Source organism: Hyla sarda, chromosome 7 (genome assembly GCF_029499605.1).
Source record: "Hyla sarda isolate aHylSar1 chromosome 7, aHylSar1.hap1, whole genome shotgun sequence".
Lineage (NCBI taxonomy): Eukaryota > Metazoa > Chordata > Amphibia > Anura > Hylidae > Hyla > Hyla sarda.
In genome coordinates this window covers 196,422,850-196,446,549 of record NC_079195.1, presented here as the reverse complement: position 1 = coordinate 196,446,549, position 23,700 = coordinate 196,422,850, and the positions used below count along the sequence as shown (strand labels likewise).

Genomic DNA, 23,700 nt, shown 5'->3' with positions numbered 1-23,700 from the left:
TACAAATCTGTTTAACTTTTTGGCACCAGTTGATTTAAAAAAATAATAATATATATATAAATAAATAATATATATAATAATATATATATATCTATATATCTATATATATATCTATATATCTATATATCTATATATCTATCTATATATCTATATATATATCTATATATCTATATATCTATATATATATCTATATATATATATCTATCTATCTCTTTTCCACTGGAGTACCCCTTTAAATTGATAAAGACTGTGACACGTGAATATGAAACCTATCTAGAGACTGGGAATAGTCCAATGTTTCCGCTGCTCGGCGTGGATAGATTATTATACATGCACTGAGTACATAAATAAAAAGAGAACAACCCCTTCTGTACAGCGCTGTGCTCAGGGGTATTACAATACAGGGCTAAATGGTCCCAAGTCAGTCTTGGGCCAACAATGCAGTCAGGCATACATAAAAAGCTGATGAAATTGTGTGTGCTCCAGAGGTCAGAGGAAAGAGGTGCACAAGCTGGATCCAGAGAACGTGATATTAAAAGGAACCTGTCTGATCTGCAGGCTGTGAGTTATAAAGCAAAAGGAGCCGAGCCGATAAATGTGTGCATGAAACAATTCAGTATAGCAACCACGTATTAGGCTCTATGCACATTTGGCATTGTCATTTCGAAGCAGAAAACCCAAAAATGGCTGGATCCGTCACATTAAGAATATCATTGACTTACAAAACTGTTTCACTGGGTCAAATACAGCAGAGACTCCAACGCAGATGTGAACTGTCAGACTGTTGATGGCTTATGTACGGCCAGATGTGACTATTTCCACCAGATATAGCCGCCAATAGCCAAAAGTCGAAGTCGCCAAACATTCTATTTGCCTTTAAAGGGGTACTCCGGCTCTAGACATCTTATCCCTTATCCAAAGGATAGGTGATAAGATGTTTGATCGCGGGGGACACACCACAGGGGACCCCCTCAATCTCTCCTGCAGTACCCCATGTCATTAGCCTCACGGAGCGAAGATGGCTCCATGTCTTTTGGCTCACGATACAGGGGCCGGAGTATCGTGACGTCACGGCTCCGCCCCCTCATGACGGCACACCCAGCCCCCTCAATGCAAGCCTATTGGAAGGGGGCATGGTTGCAGCCATGCCTCCTCCCATAGACTTGCATTGAGTAGGTGGGGCGTGACATCACGATACTTCGGCCCCTGTATTGTGATAGGGGATCAGGGGATAAGATGTCTAGGGCCAGAGTGCCCCTTTAAGGTGTATTCACATGTACATTATCCTGAGCATATTTGATGCCCAGGATTTGAAGCTGCAGATTTGATTCAGTGTTCAGTCAACTAGTTTAAATTGAACTCTGCAGCTTCAAATCCTGTACATCAAATATGCACAGGATACTGTACATGTAAATAGACACTTAAAGAGTCACTGATTTGTAACAACTTTTGACATGCTGTCAAGACATGTTTAAAGTTTAGATCGCACCAGGTCCCAGGCCTGAGACCCTCTGCAATCGCAACTTACAGAATGGTATAGTGTGCAGCTCACTCCCCAGCTGTAAGTCAAGCCCGACTTATTTCTTATAGACTATAAGGCTAAGTTTCCACTCTTTTTTTCTGGCAGTTTTTGGAAAACTGCCACTGCAGCTTTTGAGCCAAAGTCAGAAGTGGATCCATAAGGGAGAAGAAGTGTAAGTCTTTCCTTTATACGTCCTATTCTTTTTGAATACACTTCTGGCTTTGGCTCAAAAACTGCAGTGGCAGTATTCCAAAAACTGCCAGAAAAAAAAAACAAGTGGAAACTTAGCCTAAAGAAGGCAAGTAAAATTTGGCTGCTAGTGAAGCGCACACTTCACCGGCTTCTAACTCATGATCAGAGCAGATCTCCAGGCTGAGACCCAGTGTGATCTTACTTTTTAAATTACAACTGTCATGAAATCTGGATGCAATAACCTGCACACAGTCATTGCACAGTCATAGCAATGTTTTTACCTAATATTTGCAGGCTTTCATGACCATAAAAAAATTCTTTTGATCAAAGCCACTGACGGTCAGATAGGCATGTATGTCAGCGCTGGGACCGTTGTGTGATTGACATACAGGTCCCAGAGCATGTGCCCTTCAGCTAATCTAACGTGTGCGCAGCTGCATGTCATCCAGCTAGAACTGCGGAGGAAGAAGACTGCGGCGGGAGCGACACGCAGCAGGGCGCACTTTAGATTAGCAGAAGGGCGCATGCGCTGGGACCTGTGTGTCAATCACACAGCGGTCCCAGCGCTGACATACAGGGGGTGGGCGTGGCAGCACGTACCTCGCCTATCCGACCGTCCGTGGCTTTGATCGAAAGCATTTTTTTGGGGTCATGAAAGCCTGCAAATATTAGGTAAAAACATTGCTATACCCACCACCTGCACACAGTACAAAGGCAGGTTGCACCAAGATTTCATGACAGTTGCGCTTTAAGTTTTATGGGCATCATGTCGAAATTTGTTTTAAATGACCATAACACTTTCAAGGGGTTGTCCTGTTATACATAAGTTTAACATTTACCGGGTCTGCTCATGGGGGGGGGGGTACGCCCTCTGAGGTAAGACACAGGGCCTAGAAATCACTGTAATCCCAGAGTACTCCAGCCCCCATCTTCCAAGGAGAACTGGTCTAAAGAATGACGGCACTATTTGCCAATTGCCAGCCGCAAAGGTGTTTCACCTCAGACAATGATTGGCGGAGCAGGCCGTCACTCACTCAGGAGATAATGGACCTCTGTTCTTATGATCAGTGAGGGTCCGAACTGTCAGATCCCCACTTTTTTTTTTTTTTTTTTTTTATCAACTGGTGCCAGAAAGTTAAACAGATTTGTAAATTAAACAATATAGAGAACTTCGGCACCGCCTACTTCTGTACCTCTCGTCGCTGGATACAAAGTCACTGCCGCGGTTGTACTTGTGGATAAGTGGTGCTCTGACTTGTAGAAGTGTAATACTGAAACAGATTTGATAGAAGAAATGAAAAAGCCGGCAACTCAACAATCTTCCAACTTCTGCAAATTTATTTGCACATACTCTCAACAATCAGTACATCATGGGGGGACGCATTGATGTTATAGGGGGGTACCAATGAGAGGCGATAACGATGTTTCGTTTAGTGCTTCGACGGGCCTGACTCTAGACCGGAACATGTCACCTTAAATACAGGTGGATAATTACTACTACCAAACCCCATTCACTTCGACATTGACATCACTAAAGGTAGGAGGGTTATTAATTATCTGTTATAACCACAGTGAGAAAGGACTAGATACAATTACAAAATTTAAAAACACACAGATACATCTACTTTGTCATTAAGCCCTAGTACGCCTAAATCATCAGTGGCAATGATCCAATGTGTTTCTCTTCTCAAAAGATTCTTGTCGGATCTTATACCTGGTATAGGTGTAACCCTTTCGATGCCGGTGAACTTCAATTGTTCATGGCTTCCTCCATGTGCTTCCACTATATGGGAGATGAATCGGGGGGCGCCCTTCTTAGTGCGGAGAATAAAAGTGTTCTCTCACTCTTGCACATAATTGTCTGATTGTCTTCCCAATATAGTAGAAGACACATGGGCAAAAGATGACAGACAATGTTTTTGGATCTGCATGTCATAAATTCAGTCACAGTGTGTGTAATAGGTCCTATTCTAAATGTTTTTTGGCTTAAGTTATACTTACAAAAGCTACAATTTTTGCATTGATAGTTACCTATAGGAGCTAATTCAGTAAGCCAATCTGTTTTCTTGTTCTTATTTTTCTCTTTTTTATTATTTTGTTTTATTGCCTCTCCTATCGTCTTATTTTTTTCTATAAGAGATTAGAGGTTTTTTCTCTGCTATGTCTCTAATATCTTCGTCTGTCTCTAAGATATACCAATTTCTTCTAATAACCCTCTCCAAGGTTTTGTTAACCGGTGAGTTCTGAAATGTGAACGTTAATCTCTCTGAATATGCGTTTTTTTTTTGCCGGTTTTTATTCAATAATTCAATCCTTTGTTTCAGGTCTGCTTTTTCTTTACTTTTTTTAAATAAGTGCCACCGGGTATTCTCTTTCCACTAACCGCAACTCTAGATCTGTAGCTTGTTTCTGATACGTTTCATCCTTTACATTGTTCCTTTTCAGTGGCAAGAACTGCCCATATGGAATACCCTTTTTAACGGCTTCCGTATGGGAACTTCTGTAGTGAAGGATAGTGTTTTTAGCTACTTCTTTTCTATATCCTTCGCTTAATAGTTTTCCTCTCTCAACCTTTAACTTAATGTCCAGGAATTCGAGCTCAGTGCCGCCATATTGTTGCGTAAATGCCATATTGTATCCCTGGACATTGTTTAGGTAGAGGACAAAATCTGAAAACGGAGCAGCAGTCCCTGACCAAATCAGGACGTTGTCTACAAATCTAACGTATGTCCTGATGAATTGGACAAATGGGTTTTTAGATGTGTACACAACATTATTCTCAAAATTAGCCAAATACAGATTAGCGTATGTACAGGACACCGGTGTCCCCATCGGGGTCCCGGTGTCCTGTCTATACCAATTATTTTCATACATAAATGTACTGTTATTTTATATGAACCTGAGGGCCTCTTCCACAAATGTAATATATTGTTCTGACTTGGATGTTCTTTTTAGGATTTCTACTACTGCTTGCACTCCTGCTGTATGGGGAATTCTAGTGTAAACACTAGTCACGTCTATCGAGCATAAGCTCCACCCCTCTTCCCATCCGATGTCATCTAAAATGGATAACAGATGGCCAGTATCCTTTATGTACGCTGGAACTGATGGCAGGAGGGGACTTAATAGATAGTCAACATATTGGGACAAGTGTTCGGTCACTTAGCCGATCCCCGCCACAATGGGGCGTCCAGGGGGTCGGCTCAGTGACTTATGCACTTTGGGGAGATGGTACCATTTAGCCGGTTTTGGGCACTCTGGAGTAAGTCTGTCTGCTGTTTTTTTTGGAGATAACACCTGAGAACACAAATTTACCCCAAAAAGCTTTTAATTTCTCTAATATGTTAGTGGTTTGGTCGCAGATGAGGGGTGTATATGTATTGAGGTCAGACAGTTGCCTCTCGGCTTCTTCTCTATATATTTCTGTCGGTACCACTACAACACTTCCCCCTTTATCTGCTCTTACGACCATAATATCACTACGTTTTTTCAATTTTATTAATGCATCCTGTTCTTTCCTAGGCAAGTTAATATTAGCTTTAGGATATAATTTAGACGTAACGTCTTTAAGAACTGCTTTTTGAAATAAATCAATCGATCCACCCGGTGCAACTGGGGGTGAGAACGTTGACCTCTTTCCTTTTGAAAAAAGTAGAGAATTAGATTCTTGAGTAGTGTCATCCTTATCTCCAAACTCTGATGTAAGCATTGCAATACATTCTCTTTCTATGTCCGTAAAGCCAGTTGATATCAAACCCATTGTCCCAATTGTAGCTGGAATTTCTCCTCAGTGCCATGTTAAAGTCCTCATGAAGTCCACAGTTCAAACCTCTGGATAATAGGGATATTGTATCTTCATCAATTGGATCATTAGTAAGATTAAAGGACATGTCCAGTGCTCACTTTTCTTATTGTATCCGTTCCAGGCTGCAAAAAAAAAAAAGAAAGAAAATAAGCTCTCTCTTACCTGCATACGCTCCCCCGGTGCTCCGGTACAGGCGTTTGGTCCCCGGGCTGTATTCTTCTTACTTCCTGTTAGCCCGGCACGTCACACGGAGCTTCAACCTATCACTAGCCGAGGCGGGACATCGCTGCGGCCGGTGATAGGCTGAAGCTCCGTGTGACGTGCCGGGCTAACAGGAAGTAAGAAGAATAAAGCCCGGGGACCGAACACCTGTACTGAAGCACCGGGGGAGCCTAGGCAGGTAAGAGAAAATTTGTTTTCTTTTATTTTTCAGCCCGGAATGGATAAAATAAGAAAAGTGAGCACCGGACATCTCCTTTAATTACATTCACAGTTGTGTTTATTTCCTCCACGGGTTTATTTTCCTTTTCCTCTGCTCTCTCTCTTCTCTTTCTCCTGCTACATCTTGTTCTGACCTTCCTAAAGGGATATCATGAGGAGTTTTAGTAGAGGCTTGTTCAGATTGATTATTACTAGGTTGCGGTATTGGGTTCTTAAGATAGTTTGTGGTTATTCTTTTTGAAAAATGCAGGTTCATTCTTCTTAGTTTTCTGATGCCAGGTATAGACCTGGTCATGCGCAATAATTTTTATCGCGTATACATTTCTCTCGTTTGTTAGATTTGGTATCCTCTTGTAGAGACAGTAATTTAGGTTCCATCTTGGCAAAAAACGCATTCATGGTGGTGCTATCCACTCTTTTACTGTAGATAAGTTTGGCTTTTTCAAGTTCATCTGTGATACGATCATATTCTATTCTGTTTCTAGTAATAATCAGATGTAATAACTTCAATGCATGTTCATTGTGAGCTTGTTTCCACATTTCCATAAACACAAGATCTTAAAGACGTTAAGTCTATATTATATCCTAAAGCGAATATTAATTTACCTAGGAAAGAACAAGATGCATTAATAAAGTTGAAAAAACGTAGTGATATTGTGGTCGTAAGAGCAGATAAAGGGGGAAGTGTTGTAGTGGTACTGACAAATATATAGAGAAGAAGCCGAGAGGCAACTGTCTGACCTCATATACACCCCTCATCTGCGACCCAACCACTAAAATATTATAGAAATTAAAAGCTATTTTGGGTAAATTTGTGTTCTCAGGTGTTATCTCCAAAAAAACAGCAGACAGACTTACTCCAGAGTGCTGAAAACCGGCTAAATGGTACCATCTCCCCAAAGTGCATAAGTCACTGAGCTGACCCCCTGGACGCCCCATTGTGGCGGGGATCGGCTAAGTGACCGAACACTTGTCCCAATATGTTGACTATCTATTAAGTCCCCTCCTGCCATCAGTTCCAGCGTACATAAAGGATACTGGCCATCTGTTATCCATTTTAGATGACATCGGATGGGAAGAGGGGTGGAGCTTATGCTCGATAGACGTGACTAGTCTTTACACTAGAATTCCCCATACAGCAGGAGTGCAAGCAGTAGTAGAAATCCTAAAAAGAACATCCAAGTCAGAACAATATATTACATTTGTGGAAGAGGCCCTTAGGTACATATTAAATGACAGTACATTTATGTATGAAAATAATTGGTATAGACAGGACACCGGGACCCCGATGGGGACACCGGTGTCCTGTACATACGCTAATCTGTATTTGGCTAATTTTGAGAATAATGTTGTGTACACATCTAAAAACCCATTTGTCCAATTCATCAGGACATACGTTAGATTTGTAGACAACGTCCTGATTTGGTCAGGGACTGCTGCTCCGTTTTCAGATTTTGTCCTCTACCTAAACAATGTCCAGGGATACAATATGGCATTTACGCAACAATATGCCGGCACTGAGCTTGAATTCCTGGACATTAAGTTAAAGGTTAAGAGAGGAAAACTATTAAGCGAAGGATATAGAAAAGAAATAGCTAAAAACACTATCCTTCACTACAGAAGTTCCCATACGGAAGCCGTTAAAAACGGTATTCCATATGGGCAGTTCTTGCCACTGAAAAGGAACAATGTAAAGGATGAAATGTATCAGAAACAAGTTACAGATCTAGAGTTGCGGTTAGTGGAAAGAGAATACCCGGTGGCACTTATTAAAAAAAGTTAAGAAAAAGCAGACCTGAAACAAAGGATTGAATTATTGAATAAAAAACAGCAAAAAAACGCATATTCAGAGAGATTCAAGTTCACATTTCAGAACTCACCTGTTAACAAAACCTTGGAGAGGGCTATTAGAAAAAATTGGTATATCTTAGAGACAGACGAAGATATTAGAGACCTAGCAGAGAAAAAAACCTCTAATCTCATATAGAAAAAAATAAGACGATAGGAGAGGCAATAAAACAAAATAAAAGAGAAAAATAAGAACAAGAAAACAGATTGGCTTACTGAATTAGCTCCTATAGGTAACTATCAATGCAAAAATTGTAGCTTTTGTAAGTATAATTTAAGCCAAAAACCATTTAGAATAGGACCTATTACACACACTGTGACTGAATTTATGACATGCAGATCCAAAAACGTTGTCTATGTAATCTTTTGCCCATGTGGCTTCTACTATATTGGGAAGACGATCAGACAATTATGTGCAAGAGTGAGAGAACACTTTTATTCTCTCCGCACTAAGAAGGGCGACCCCCCCCCCCCCCCCCCGATTCATCTCCCATACAGTGGAAGCACATGGAGGAAGCCATGAACAATTGAAGTTCGCCGGCATCGAAAGGGTTACACCTATACCAGGTATAAGATCCGACAAGAATCTTTTGAGAAACACATTGGATCATTGCCACTGATGCTTTAGGCGTACTAGGGCTTAATGACAAAGTAGATGTATCTGTATGTTTTTAAATTTTGTAGTCCTTTCTCGCTGTGGTTATAACAGATGATTAATAACCCTCCTACCTTTAGTAACATCAATGTCAAAGTCAATGGTGATTGGTAGTAGTAATTATCCACCTATATTTAAGGTGACATGTCCCGGTCTAGAGTCAGGCCCGTTGAAGCACTAAACAGTGCGGAACATCGTTGTCGCCTCTCAGTGGTACCCCCCTATAACATCAATGTGTCCCCCCAGGATGTTCTGATTGTTGTATGTGCAAATAAATTTGCAGAAGTTGGAAGATTGGTGAGTTGCCGGCTTTTTCATTTCTTCTATCAAATCAGATTTGTAAATTACTTTTATTTAAATATCATAATCCTTCCTGTACTATAGAAATAATTTACAAAATATCTAACTTTCTGGCACCAGATAAAAAAAAATTAAAAAAAATAAAAGGTTTTCCACTGGAGTACACCTTTAAACCTTGAGATAACCCCTTTAAAATAACAGCTTTTGGCAGAACGCCTCTGAACACTGGAGACTCCTGCCATAAAGCAGGACCACTGCTAGTGAGACAAGGATTCATAGGAAGATCTTAAAGTTTGTATAGAGACAAAAGTAAAGTCCCCGACGTGGACACGGCTGACAACAGTGTCCCATTCACATGTGAACAATGAACAGTGTTTGGAAGTGTGAGACAAATCAGAGGTCCTCTCCGTGTACCGGCAGCGGGGCCAACACTGTGTTACTCCAAAACACCGTGAGGCCCCTTTAGTAACAAAGGGCTTAAGATGAGCCGCAGAAAAACAAAAACACCCCCCCCCCCCCCCCCCCGTATTCTCACAGAACGCGAATTTATTCCAGGGATAAAACTTCTCCAATGTCAGGGAGGCAGCTGCTATTGGTTTTAAAAAGGTCTTAAATACAGGAGATATGCATCCAGACTGACACCTGGATGTGATTTCACCAAGCTCGCTTTTAGTTTTTTTTTCTTCTTCTTTTCAGAAACTTGGGAATCATACAGTCATGGCCATAAATGTTGGCACCTCTGAAATTTTTCTAGAAAATGAAGTATTTCTCACAGAAAAGGATTGCAGTAACACATGTTTAGCTATACACATGTTTATTCTCTTTGTGTGTATTGGAACTAAACCAAAAAAGGGAGGAAAAAGAGCAAATTGGACATAATGTCACCAAACTCCAAAAATGGTCTGGACAAAATTATTGGCACCCTTTCAAAATTGTGGAAAAATAAGATTTTTTCTAGCATGTGATGTTTCTTTAAACTCACCTGGGGCAAGTAACAGGTGTGGGCAATATAAAAATCCCACCTGAAAGCAGATAAAAGGAGAGAAGTTCACTTAGTCTTGGCATTGTGTGTCTGTGTGTGCCACACTAAGCATGGACAACAGAGGGAGGAGAAGAGAACTGTCTGAGGACTTGAGAACCAAAATTGTGGAAAAATATCAACAATCTCAAGTTTACAAGTTCATCTCCAGAGATCTAGATTTGCCTTTGTCCACAGTGCGCAACATTATTAAGACGTTTGCAACCCATGGCACTGTAGATAATCTCCCTGGACGTGGATGGAAGAGAAAAATTGATAAAATGTGTCAACGCAGGATAGTCCGGATGGTGGATGAGCAGCCCCAAACAAGTTCCAAAGATATTCAAGCTGTCCTGCAGGCTCAGGGAGCATCAGTGTCAGCGTGAACTATCCATCAACATTTAAATGAAATGAAACGCTATGGCAAGACTACATTTTGCCAAAATGAACTTGAGTAAGGCAAAATCCTTCTGGTGGGCAAATGAGACTAAGATATAGCTTTCTGGTAAAGCACATAATTCTACTGTTTACCAAAAATAGAATGAGGCCTACAAAGAAAAGAACACAGTACCTACAGTGAAATATGGTGGAGGTTCAATGATATTTTGGGGTTGTTTTGCTGCCTTTGGCACTGGGTGCCTTGAATGTGTGCAAGGCATCATGAAATCTGAGGATTACCAACGGATTTTGGGTCGCACTGTGAACCCCAGTGTCAGAAAGCTGGGTTTGCATCCGAGATCTTGGGTCTTCCAGCAGCACAATGACCCCAAATATACGTAAAAAAAACACCCAGAAATGGATGGCAGCTAGAGATGAGCAAAGTTACAGTGATTCGATTTATCACGAACCTCGTGGCTCGGCGATTGCTGACTTTAGCCTTCATAAATTAGTTCAGCTTTCAGGTGCTCCAGTGGGCTGGAAAAGGTGGATTCCAGCCCACCGGAGCACATGAAAGCTGCACTAATTAATGCAGGCTAAAGTCAGCAATCGCCGAGCCACGAGGTTCGTGACGAATCAAATTACTAATGGCAACCAAGCGCTGGAGAATTCTGAAATGGTCAGCAATGAGTCCAGATCTAAATCCCATTGAACACCTGTGGAGAGATGTTAAAATTGCTGTTGGGAAAAGGTGCCCATCCAAAAGAAAGACCTGGAGCAGTTTGCAAAGGAAGAGTGGTCCAACATTCCGGCTGAGAGGTGTAAGAAGCTTATTGATGGTTATAGGTAGCGACTGTTTTCAGTTATTTTTTTCAAATATTAAGTTAAGGGTGCCAATAATTTTGTCCAGTCCATTTTTGGAGTTTGGTGTGACATTATGTCCAATTTGCTTGTTTTCCTCCCTTTTTAGGTTTAGTTCCAATACACACAAAGGGAATAAAACATGTGTATAGCAAAACGTGTTACAGCAATCCTTTTCTGTGAAAAAAAAAAAATGTTCTTGAAAAATTTTAGGGGTGCCAACATTTACGGCCATGACTGTAATAGTAGATTAATGGAGTACAAAACAACGCATTTTTGGTCTGTTATAGACGCTTTATAAGGATAGGGCATACCACAGTTAGGACAAGGAAATACATCGTAACTTTTCTAAATCTGATTGTGCTTCCATAACATAGAAACATACTTTTATCCACCTGTGTAAAGAGTCAAAGAGGGGTTTCCAAACCCCGAAAGTGATGAGGGCTAGAACCCCATCTTGCTCCCCTCCTATTCATGTCTCTGCTTGATTGACAGATGGAGGCCAAGCCCAGTTTCCAAATCTCACACTTGCACACAATTACTTAGAAACAGGGCTTGGCTTTTAGCTGACTGACTCCTCTGACACTTGGCACCAGAGAATAAAAACATATTTCTATGTTATGGAAATATAGATATTTGAAAGGAACCATGGGACTCTTGTCCGTGTGGAATTCTGCTGGAATAATCTACGCGGACATCCAGTCCCACTGATTTCAATGGGATTCTGCTGAAGTGGTCACACAGTGAAATTTCGACGGCAGAAGTTTCTGCCTAGAAAATCCCAATTCCAGAGTCCGAAGAAAGAAAGAATAGACGTGTCTATTCTTATTGCGCAATTCTCAGAAATTCATTACAGTTTTTGAGACGGCGCATTTCCAAGCGGTCCTAGAGCTTACCAGATCATGCAAAAGTGCTGAATGCCCATCCATGTTTTCTGGGCAGACATTCCGCATATGTCACACAGTGTGAACATGGCCTAACATTGTCAGCAGTTTGGAATGTAAATTGCAGCTGACAGGTTCTCTTTAAACATGGGGCCGTAGCTAGAATTTTGCAGTGTGGTAAGGCGAATTTCCCTTTTGCTTCCATTCAGCATACATACGGTTAAACATGAAAAGACTTTTGTGAAACAAGCAATAAGATTTAAGGTTCTAACTCCATCGGTAAGAGCCATGGCACAATATTGACTTGATTACCACCGCGACTTTTGTTGTAGTCAGCACTAAAAAGTATTACATTTCTCTACATTACTGGAGCTCGGAGTCTGCATTACATCTCTGTGGGATCTCACAGTTCATTTAAGGATAAAAAAAATGGCTTTAGGAAGGGTGGGTTAAGTGTATTAAAAAAAAAAAAAAAAGAAAGGAAATCGAAAAAGGTTGTGAAATGAGGAATTGAATGTTCTAACTTAATGCAAACAATCGAGTGTACTCCATCAGAGATGGCAGTATAACTAGCCTTGTGAACGCCATATAGATTCAAAAGTTCATTGTCCTCGCACAATCCGCTAATTGTCAGCTTCCAAAAGCTCCAGATACTTCGTGGTGATGTCAACTATCAATTTACATAGTTTACATGTCTCCAACAAATGCCAAAGACAATGGAGGAAAGGGGAGAAAAAAAAGGAATATTGTAGATCCTAGGAGAGGAACACGACAAATACAAAATGTTTATTCTGGACTCCAGACATATCTGAAAGTCTAAAGAAGAAATCATCGTACAAGCACTGACCACTGTATTAACACAAAAGGATTGGTATAATCATAGAATTAATTATTGTATAAAGATCTACTACCCAACACGCATCCCAAGAAAAGGCCACAAAACATCTGACTAGTCCAACTCTAAGAAGCGTTCTAGAAAAGCTAAGAAATGGACAAATCTCACATACTGGAAAAATATGGCTGGTCACTATGTAAAGCTGTAATATATATCTAAAAGAAAAAAGCAGAGCTTCTCATTGGGCAATACAACCAAATCAATGAAGCAAAGGATAGGTAGGGTGACCCCCACAGAGGTCCACTCACATTGTTAGGTAGTGTAAAAGACACAACCGCAGTATAAGCATGCTAGAAGACAGTGGTGCAGCCCCTCCGGTATCGGCATTGAATTCTCCTGGACGAGTCGAACAGTAGATCAGGATAGGAAGAAAAAGCCGGGCTTGTGGCGCAAGCCACCAGTCAGAGTGTGATATATGACATAAATCTTTATTGCCAAACATAACACGTTTCACGCCAGCACCAGGGGCGGACATATCACCTGTTCAGCCGGTTCGGTTGCATAGGGGCCCAGCGTGTTAGGGGGCCCACCTAGTGGCCCAGGTCACAGCCTGGGCCTCACAGTCTGGGCCCCCTGCCAGTACTTCATACTATATGCTGCAGCAACAGGTCCCGGACCTGCCGCTGACAGCAGTAATTTACCTTTAAACCGGCTGGGCGAGACGGACAGGCCAGGGGCTGATTGGAACAGACGTGCACCACGCACGTCTGTTCCAAGCCCCTGACGTCACGTGTCATGGCCTCTGACCCCGGCAGAAGCGACAGGAGCAGCAAACCCTCCCGCCTCACACGGCCGCATTGCTGAGCAGATGAGGTGAGGAGAGCGACGATCGGGTGCAGGGCGGTGGGGGGGGGGGGGGATTGTAATGATGATGAAGAGGACAGGAGGGGTGTTGAAGAGGTTGGTGGTGTAATGATAAGGAGGATTGGGGGTCTGGGAGAGCGTAGTGTTGATAAGGAGGACCAGAAGGGGGGTCAGGGGTGTAGTGATTAGGGGGTTTAATGTTAATGAGAAGGACCGGGGGTGGTGTCAGCTGTGTAATAATGATGAGGTGCTTAAGGTATATGGGGTGATGAGGAGACTGAGGATGGAGTGCATGGGGTGATGAGGAGACTGAGGATGGAGTGCATTTGGGTGTATGGAGTGATGAGGAGACTGAGGATGGGGTGTATGGAGTGATAAGGAGACTGAGGATGGAGTGCGTGGGGTGTATGGGGTGATGAGGAGACTGAGGATGGGGTGCATGGGGTGATGAGCCTGAAGATGGGGTGCGTAGGGTGTATGGGGGGGGGTGATGAGACTGAGGATGGGGTGTATGGGGTGATGAGGAGACTGAGGATGGGGTATATGGGGGTGATGAGGAGACTGAGGATGGAGTGCATGGGGTGATGAGGAGACCGACGATAGAATGTGTGGGGTGTATGGGGTGATGAGAAGACCGAGGATGGGGTGCGTGAGGTGTATGGGGGTGATGAGAAGACTGAGGATGGATTGTGTGGGGTGTATGGGGTGATGAGACTGAGGATGGGGTACGGTATTTGGCAGTATTATATTCATGGAGTACAGTGGTTGGTAGTATTATATTCAAGGGTACAGTATTTGGCAGTATTATATTCAGGGGTACATTGGTTGGCAGTATTATATTCAGTGGTATAGTATTTGGCAGTATTATATTCATGGAGTACAGTGGTTGGCAGTATTATATTCATGGAGTACAGTGGTTGGCAGTATTATGTTCATGGCGTACAGTGGTTGGCAGTATTATGTTCATGGCGTACAGTGGTTGGCAGTATTATATTCATTGGTACAGTATTTGGCAGTATTATATTCATGGGGTACAGTGGTTGGCAGTATTATATTCAGGGTACAGTGGTTGGCAGTATTATATTCAGGGTACAGTGGTTGGCAGTATTATATTCAGGGTACAGTGGTTGGCAGTATTATATTCATGGAGTACAGTGGTTGGCAGTATTATATTCATGGAGTACAGTGGTTGGCAGTATTATATTCATGGAGTACAGTGGTTGGCAGTATTATATTCATGGAGTACAGTGGTTGGCAGTATTATATTCATGGAGTACAGTGGTTGGCAGTATTATATTCATGGAGTACAGTGGTTGGCAGTATTATATTCATGGAGTACAGTGGTTGGCAGTATTCTATTCAGGGGTACAGTATTTGGCAGTATTCTATTCAGGGGTACAGTGGTTGGCAGTATTATATTCAGGGGTACAGTGGTTGGCAGTATTATATTCAGGGGTACAGTGGTTGGCAGTATTATATTCAGGGGTACAGTGGTTGGCAGTATTATATTCAGGGGTACAGTGGTTGGCAGTATTATATTCAGGGGTACAGTGGTTGGCAGTATTATATTCAGGGGTACAGTGGTTGGCAGTATTATATTCAGGGGTACAGTGGTTGGCAGTATTATATTCAGGGGTACAGTATTTGGCAGTATTATATTCAGGGGTACAGTGGTTGGCAGTATTCAGGGGGTACAGTGGTTGGCAGTATTATATTCAGGGGATACAGTATTTGGCAAGGTTATAATGATTATTGTCATCATACAGAGGATGAGGATCTACTAACAAATGAAGGAACCAATGATGTCCAGGTGTCAGACTCTGCAGAGAAGATGGAAGAAATCCTGGTGTCTGGACCAGATGAAGAAGAAAAGTAAAGACAACAGAGAAGACGTCACTCAGGTCAGTGATATCATTGTGTATTTTCCTAACTGTCCCATCAGAGCTGTAGTCACTGATATCATTGTGTAGTCTCCTGACTGTCCCATCAGCTGTAGTCACTTCAGACATGATGGGAGTTGCAGCTTTCCAACATCTGCGGAGCCACTTGAACCAAGGTGATTAGTGGGGGTCCCATGAGTCAGACCCCCACCATAAAAATGGGATGTTTATTTTAAAATGCCTGGGCCTATTTTTGGTCCCAGTCTGGCCCTGCCTGTAAGTCACTTCTATCACTAAGGAGCCAAGGAACCAGGGGGTGTCGTACTAAGTCCAGGGGTGCGAGTAGTAAAGGGGAGCACTGCCCTCTGCCTCCCAGCTAGATACAGGTCAAGCTGACCCGGGGGAGTACTCACTGGGCCTGGGCCGCACACTGAGAGGGACAGGGGCCACCCGGAGCCCACCTCAGGAACCGTTCTATCCACCTGTGGTGGACAAGGCAAGTGGCGACACTACACGCGCGGGGTAAGTGGAGGCACTCCGGGGGGGGCCAGGCACATTCTTTGCACAGGGGCCCTCTGCTGTCTGTGTCCGCCCCTGGCCAGCACATTTGACGAAGAGGCTCCTAAGCCTTGAAACGTGTTATTTTTGGCAAATAAAGATTTTTGTGATATATATATTAATCTATCATGCTTGAAAAAGACAGTGTGATACCGTTGAAACGTTGTATCTGACAATAAACTACCTCCATTTTTCACTTGATGACTGGTGTGCTGCTGAAATATCTCATATATATATATATATATATATATATATATATATATATATATATATATATATATATATATATATATAGCTGGACACACACATTAGATATGAGTCAGCTGAATCTAGTGATTTTTACAGGACAAGGAGCAGAACCAACACAGATAAAAACTATAAGGTCATGTTCACGATGGAATTTCCATGCGGAATTCGGCAGAAAAGTTCAGCTCAGAATTTATGTTGCAGCAGAATCACTTTGAAAAAATGGTATTCTACTGCACTGTGTACATGGCGGAATTTCGGCAGCCGAAAAATCCTTTTTCTGGACTCCAGCAAAAGAATTTACATGTCATTTCTTCCAGCGAAATCCACTTGGAAATGCATTGCCATCTAGAGACAGCGCATGTCCAAGCAGTCAGAATGCCAGCATTTTCTGCTGCTCGCCTGCAATTTGTAAACATGGCCTAATAGTAAGAACATAAGGACATGTGAACATAGGCTTATAGCAAGATTTGCACTTTTTCCTGTGTTTTGGAGCGAATCCTCATTTTGGCTAAAACACAGATTGGCCTAAAAGGTCAGACCTTAAACATTTCCTCCATTTTAAGCGCAGAATCAGTGAGAAAAGTGTCCTGCCATATGCTTCACCCGGTCATAAACTGTCAGTGTTGAGACCCTGAATGATATTAATTCTTGACATGTCAAAAGCTATTTAAATGACAGTAAAGCGTTAAAAATTCTATATAGAAAAGTCAAAGAGAAATAGAAAAAAAAAGGATAAAATCAAAGTGTTTCATGAACGATCTGTGGAACCTAAAATGCAACACAGGCAAAAAGTACTGCAGTGGGAAGTGAGGGGGAGATTTATCAAAACCTGGCGAGAGGAAAAGTTGCCAAGTTGCCCATAGCATCCAGATTACTTTTTTTTCCATTTTCCAGAGGCCTGTTCAAAAATTAAAGAAGCGATCTGATTGGTTGCTATGGGCAACTCAGCAACTTTTCCTCTGGACAGGTTTTGATAAACCCCTCTGTAACCTTAGTTTTGTTAAAAAGGGTTATTCACCATTAGAAAAACACAGCTGATTTCTTCCAAAACAGCTCCACATCTGCCCTTAGATTGTGTGTGGTATTGCAGCTCAATTCCATAGAGGTGAATTGAGCCAAGTTGTAATACCACACACAACCTGAGGACAGGCGTGGTGCTGTTTATGGAAGAAATTTGCTCTGTTTTGCTATTCCCGGATAATCCCTTTAGTATCATGTACTTTGAAAATCACATTAAAAAGGTAAAAGTTTTTTTTTGGGGGGGGGGAGGAATTTTCTTACCAAAAGCTGTGTCCACATTTTGTCATGTAGGCTTCCTCGATCATATCGAAACATATTGGGCTGAAAGAAAAAAGAACAGACGCAGTGAGAGGGATGCAAGAAAAAAAAAATTTGATATCAATAAAATCGTATGTATCCCAGAAAGTTCAAGGTCAAGGGTCACCACTACTTATGTACAAGTTCAATCCTTCACAGATTCCTTTAGAAGGTATAGGGACAGTGCGCACAAATATTAGTCGATGGGGTCTAACTGTTGCTGCCAGGGACCAGCACTTAACTGTAGTTTCTGTTTACAATGTTAACCAGGAGCCAAATGTGAACAAATACTAAACCTCGCCATAGACAGTTATTGACAAAAATAAAAATATTCAATGCGTTTGTTTATTAGGCAAGACTCAAAGCACAGATTATTAGAGATACAGAGGTACATGCAAGAGGAGACGAACCCTAGACTTGACGGAAGGATAGACTGGTTGCCAAGGACTACCGTATTTTTCGCCGTATAAGACGCACTTTTTCTTCGCCAAAACTGGGGGGAAAAGTTGGTGCGTCTTATACGGCAAATACACATTAAAACCCTGTCCTATCGCGGCGGTCACTGCGGTCATCAATGGCCGGGACCCGCGGCTAATACAAGACATCACCGATCTCAGTGATGCCCTGTATAAACCCTTCAAACGCGGCGATCAAAGCTGACCACTGCATCTGAAGCGAAAGTGACACTAACCCGGCTGCTCAGTTGGGCTGTTCGGGACCGCCACAGTGAAATCGCGGCGTCCCGAACAGCTTACAGGACACTGGGAGGGACCTTACCTGCCTCCTCGGTGTCTGCTCCGTGCCGGGATCACCTGCATGGCTGGCGCTCTCCTTCGTCGTCATCACATCGATGCGCACGCCGTCCCGCCATCCAATAGGAGCGGCGTGCGTAGAGGCGTGCGTAGCGACGTGATGGCGGCGATGGAGAGCGACGATACCGGGCAGCAGACACGTTCCGGAGCGACGGTGGACACCCCGGGGCCGCGGCGACAGCGATTGAGGGCAACATCCAGGGCAGCAGTGACGGGTCCGGGGCGGCGGGGACACGCGAGTATTACCTCCTATACCAGTGGTCTTCAACCTGTGGACCTCCAGATGTTGCAAACTACAACTCCTGGCATGCCCGTACAGCATGCTGGGAGTTGTAGTTTTGGAACATCTGGAGGTCCGCTGTCCTATACTTTACATTGTATTTGGTTCAGAATCTTTTTTTTTCTAGATTTTAATCCTTTAAAATTGAGTGCGTCTTAGTTAGTGGGTTAGGCTTAGGTTCACACCGCAGAATTTTCGGCCAGACAAAATCCGCATGGATTCTGCATTAAAAAATAAGCGTGACCATTCTTTTCGTAGCGGAGTATTGTGTAGTGTGACTGTGCAGTGGATTCTCATTAACAGCATTTACTGCATCGGAATTTCACTTTGAAATTCCATTTAGAAATTCAGTAGCGTAAACCTAGCCTTAGGTGCAGATATTGATAGAATATATAATAGTTAAATGGGCACTATCAGATCCAAAAACTTTTTATATGATGTTACTGATGAAAATTTAAAGACCTTGGGGGGGGGGGGGCGTGCCTAGCCATGCTGCTGTGAGGAAGCTGTTCCACTGAGCTCCGTCCCTGACCGCCACCTCTCTGGGAATTAGCACCCTCAAAATGACGAACCGCCTCTATGGCCTTGCTTTAGGTCTCCTCCCTGAATGTTCAGGGACATATGCTTAGGTCCCAGATAGTGTGTGTGCAGGAAACTCATCTCCGTCAGGACCAAATGTCGGTCTTCCGTAATAAGTATTACCCAACCAGGGTACACAGTAGCTCTACCTCCCAGAAAGTGAAAGGGGTTGCGGTGTTTTTCCATAAATCATTGCCTGTACAGATTGTGGATACTAGGGCCGATCCCGAAGCCTGCTATGTGTTTGTCAAATTTCTCTTGCAAGGCCGTGAATACACTGTGGCTTCTATCTACGCCCCAAATCATGGCCAACGGTTTTTCTTGAGAGGACTCTGGAGGACCTTAACGCTTTCTCCCAAGGTTTGCTCATTGTCTGCGGGGATTTTAATGTCGCCCTGAACCCCCTGATTGACACCTCCTGGCTCTAGTACACTCTCCTTTGCTGCGCTGAGAGGGATTAAGAGCTCTCTTCATGCCCACCAACTGTGTGATATGTGGCACCTACTCCACCCTGATGACCGTGATTTCTCCTTCTCGCATGCGCGGAGAGTGTACTCTAGACTCGATTACATTATGATCTCACACCACTTACTCCCTACTCTCCTGTCGGGGTCCATAGACTCGATGATCCATTCTGATCACGCTTCTGTTTCCTGTATTTAGAGTCTCCCAGCGGCCCCCCAGAGAGAGTTCACTTGGAGGCTGAATGAGACGCTCCTGTTGGAGCCCCTCTGTGTGGCCGATATTAAAAGGGAAATTGAGACCTTCACTCTTAACCATGCCTCTGACACTACGTCGCCGCAGACCCAGTGGAGGCATCAAAATGCGTCCTTCGGGGTGTTCTCATACGGCATGGTGCCAGACGCAAGATGGAGGCCTCCCATAAACTCACCAACCTCCTCGCACAACTTCACACTCTAGAAAACAGACATAGACGTACTCTAGCCAACAGTGACCTGAGGGAAGTTATTAAAACACAGAAGGAAGTGCAAACCCTTTTTGACAAGAAACACAACAGGTACTGTCAGTTGTGCTCCGCATCCCACTATGAGTGGGGCAATAAGGCAGGAAGATTACTTGCTAGAGCCTTAAGGGAGACACGGGCTGCCCTCTACATCCCCTCTATTAAGAGTCCGCAGGGGCATTTGGAACACCTCACCTCCCAGATTCTAGCTAGTTTTCATACTTGCTACTCTTGACTCTATGACCTGGAGGGAGTGGGGGGCGTTTCCCCCCCCCCCCCCCTTCCACTCAGGTCCTTCAGTCTTTCCTGAGACGCACAGCCCTCCCCCCCCCCCCATGCCTTCTGAAACCTTGGCCAACCTTGAAGCTCCCTTCACGAGGGAGGAACTGGAGGCGGCCATCTCGTCCCCGCCCTCTGGTAAATCTCCGGGCCTGGATGGGTATACTGCCCGGTTTTATACATTTTTACAACCCGATCTGTCTACTGCCCTGCTGTCAGCCTTCAATGCAGTCTCCCCTACCTCTGGCTTTCCGAACAGGGTGTCCGTTATCTCCCCTACTCTATGTCCTGGTAATGGAACATTTGATGTAAGCTATCAGATCGCACCCTGACATAAGTGGCATACACATTGGGGACCGCCACTTTAAGAGCTCGGCTTTTGCTGACGATCTCCTCTTGTATGTCACTGCTCCGGAGTAGTCACTCCCCGCGCTGCTGGCCGTCCTTGAGGACTTCAGTGCGCTGAGCAACTACAAAAAAATCAATGTAACAAAAAGTGTGGCCATGAATGTATCTTTGGACGCACTGCGGGTCCAACGCTTGCAGGGTATGTACCCTTTTGCTTGGCATCCCTCTTTCAAATACTTAGGGGTCCTCATCCCCAGGGATCTATCCCGAGTGTCGGACCTGAACCTGTCCCCTCTCTTGTCTAAGTTTAAGTGTGATCTTTCCAGGTGGGACCGTACAGACTTCTCGTGGCTTGGCCGTATTAATAATTATAAAAATGAATTTGCTCCCCCGCCTATTATATTTGTTTCAGACTTTGTCGGTGATGCTCCCCCACGCCTTCTTCAAACCCCTGACTGCACTTTTCCCCGATTTTGTGTGGTCTAAGGGTCGACAGACTCTCTAAAGGCACGCTGGCACAGTCTAAAGCAAATTGAGGTTTGGCCTTTTCTGACCCCTACTCCTACTACTTAGCCTCCTTGGCGGCCCGCATACTCGACGGGTTCCATGCCCCAGGGACTAAACTGTGGGTTCACATTGAAAATGCTCTGGCTCGATTCCCCATCACCTCCCTTCCCTGGATTCGCCCCGCTTACTGGACACCTGCTGAGAGGGCCTCCCTGCCTTTCGTTTCTAGGGTTATCCTTTACTCGTGTACTCACCATCTTGCCAACACTCGCTTGCTAAAACCCTTGGGACCGCTGACCCCTATCACTGGTAACCCGGACTTTATTCCGGGCTCCTCTCCCCGTGGATTTTTGATCGCTCCTGCGGGTTCGCCCTTTCCCATAGCGCGGGTCCTTCAGTCCTCCTCTCTGAAAACCTTGCCGGACATAATGGGGGATGCTGCTGGTGCCTCCTCGCATGCATTTCGATACCTTCAGTTACATTTTTATAGCACGTGGCGGGTTTCTGGGGAGCTCCATAGGGAACCTACTGCTTTTGAGCTGTTATGTTTAGCCGATACTAATCCAACACATGTGATTTCTTTGCTGTATTCTATACTTACTAGTTGTGACCCACGGTCCCTCCTGCCCTTCCATCAGACTTGGTCAAGAGAATTGGGCATTACTCCTAGTACTGTGGAGTGGGAAACTTCTTTCCTTCTCTGCCATAAGGCCTCGAGGGCAGTAGCCCTGCAGGAGACAAATTATAAGATAATCTCTCGGTGGTACAGGGTCCCTGCTCTGCTCCATCGTTTCTATCCCTCGGTCTCGCCAGCCTGCTGGAGGTGTAGTGGAGATATTGGCACGATGACACACATTTGGCTCACTTGCCCCTTGCTGATAGCCTTTTGGTCAGGGGTGAGGGATGTAATTCATACAGTTACCGGCACACAACTTGCGGACACTCCCCAGGCACTCCTTCTCTCCATGTTACCTGGCCCCACAGCTAAATTGAGGAAGGGTCTAGTGGGCATCTTACTGGCAGCTGCCAGGAGAGTGATTCCTAGGCGGTGGAAGTCGACCTCCCCTCCTACGCCATAACAGGCTATTATAGGACGAGGAGGAAAAAATTAGAGTGTAAAAGCGAAAATTCGTCCGGACAAGTGGATCGTCATGAGGGACAAGTAGATTTTGCTCCATTTTAGTCCCATGGACAAGTAGTTTCTTATTAAAATTTCCACACCTCTGGACTGGCTTAGCGGTCTTAGCGGTGATGTGACGTATTGTCTGCAGCTTCGGAAAGCGAAGTGCGGTGGAGAACTGACGCTAATACCGCGAGGCCTTGGGGGTAAAAATCAATGGAGGTACGTAGGTGTTTTTGTTTGTTTTTTGTTTTTAACAAAGCCTGGGCACATTAGCTACAAAGATTGCTACATATCCCCTTTGGCTGTCCATGCACCACAGCTGGCAAAGATTTTATCTATAATTCATGGAAATTTCATGGGGGTTATTCAAGGTTTAGAAAAACATAGCTGCTTTATGCCAAAAACACTGCACCTCTATGCCTCAGGTTGTGTGCGGTATTACAGCTCAGTTCCATTGAGGTGAATGGAGCACAATTGTGATCTCACACACAAGCTTAGGACAGTATGAGGTGTTTGGAAAAAAGCAGCTGCCATTCTTTGTCCCATATTATTGCAATAGCTTAAATGGAGGAGATTCATCAGAATCTAAGCAGAGAAAAAGTTGACCAGTTGCCCAATACAACCAGTCAAGTTGCCTTTTCATTTTTAAGAGGCCTTTTCACAAATTAAAGAAAGAAGCGATCTGATTGGTTGCTATGGGCAACTTTTACTCTGCACCGGTTCTGATGAATCTCCCCCAATAGGATGGAGGTCCGCACCAAAACCATGCCGGGAGTTTTATGCTGCCCTGAAGATGTGTCAACAAGTGAGAGCCTGACGGGCAGTGACGGGGTGCTAGTTTGGGACGGGGGCAATTTACCAAAAATTGTGTAGAGGAGGAATGTAGCAGCTGCCCATAGCAACCAATCAGATTGCTTCTTTTATATTTATACTGAAAAATGAAAGACGCAATCTGATTGGTTGCTTTGTTCAACGGCACCACTCATCCTCTACAGCAGTGATTCCCAACCAGGGTGCCTCCAGCTGCATGCGCATGCTGGGAGTTGTAGTTTTGAAACAGCTGGAGGCACCCTGGTTGGAATCACTGCTCTACAGGTTTTAATCAAACTCCCCCAGATATCCCAGGAGCTAAGGGTGTAATCCTGCTGTACGGTTACAGGGAGTTGTAGTTTTGCAACAGCTGGAGGCACCTTGAAATGAA

General features: G+C 43.9%; 1 protein-coding gene across 2 annotated transcripts in view; it reads right to left on the bottom strand.

The window, feature by feature from the left end:
• The window catches only part of COP1 (COP1 E3 ubiquitin ligase), a 206,370-nt gene that overhangs the window by 160,136 nt on the left and 22,534 nt on the right, over nucleotides 1-23,700 (bottom strand). For both annotated transcript variants that reach the window (XM_056532024.1, XM_056532025.1), the window contains exon 2: nucleotides 17,572-17,631. In XM_056532024.1, coding sequence (XP_056387999.1) covers nucleotides 17,572-17,631 — 60 coding nt within the window. The remainder of the gene's footprint in view (nucleotides 1-17,571; nucleotides 17,632-23,700) is intronic.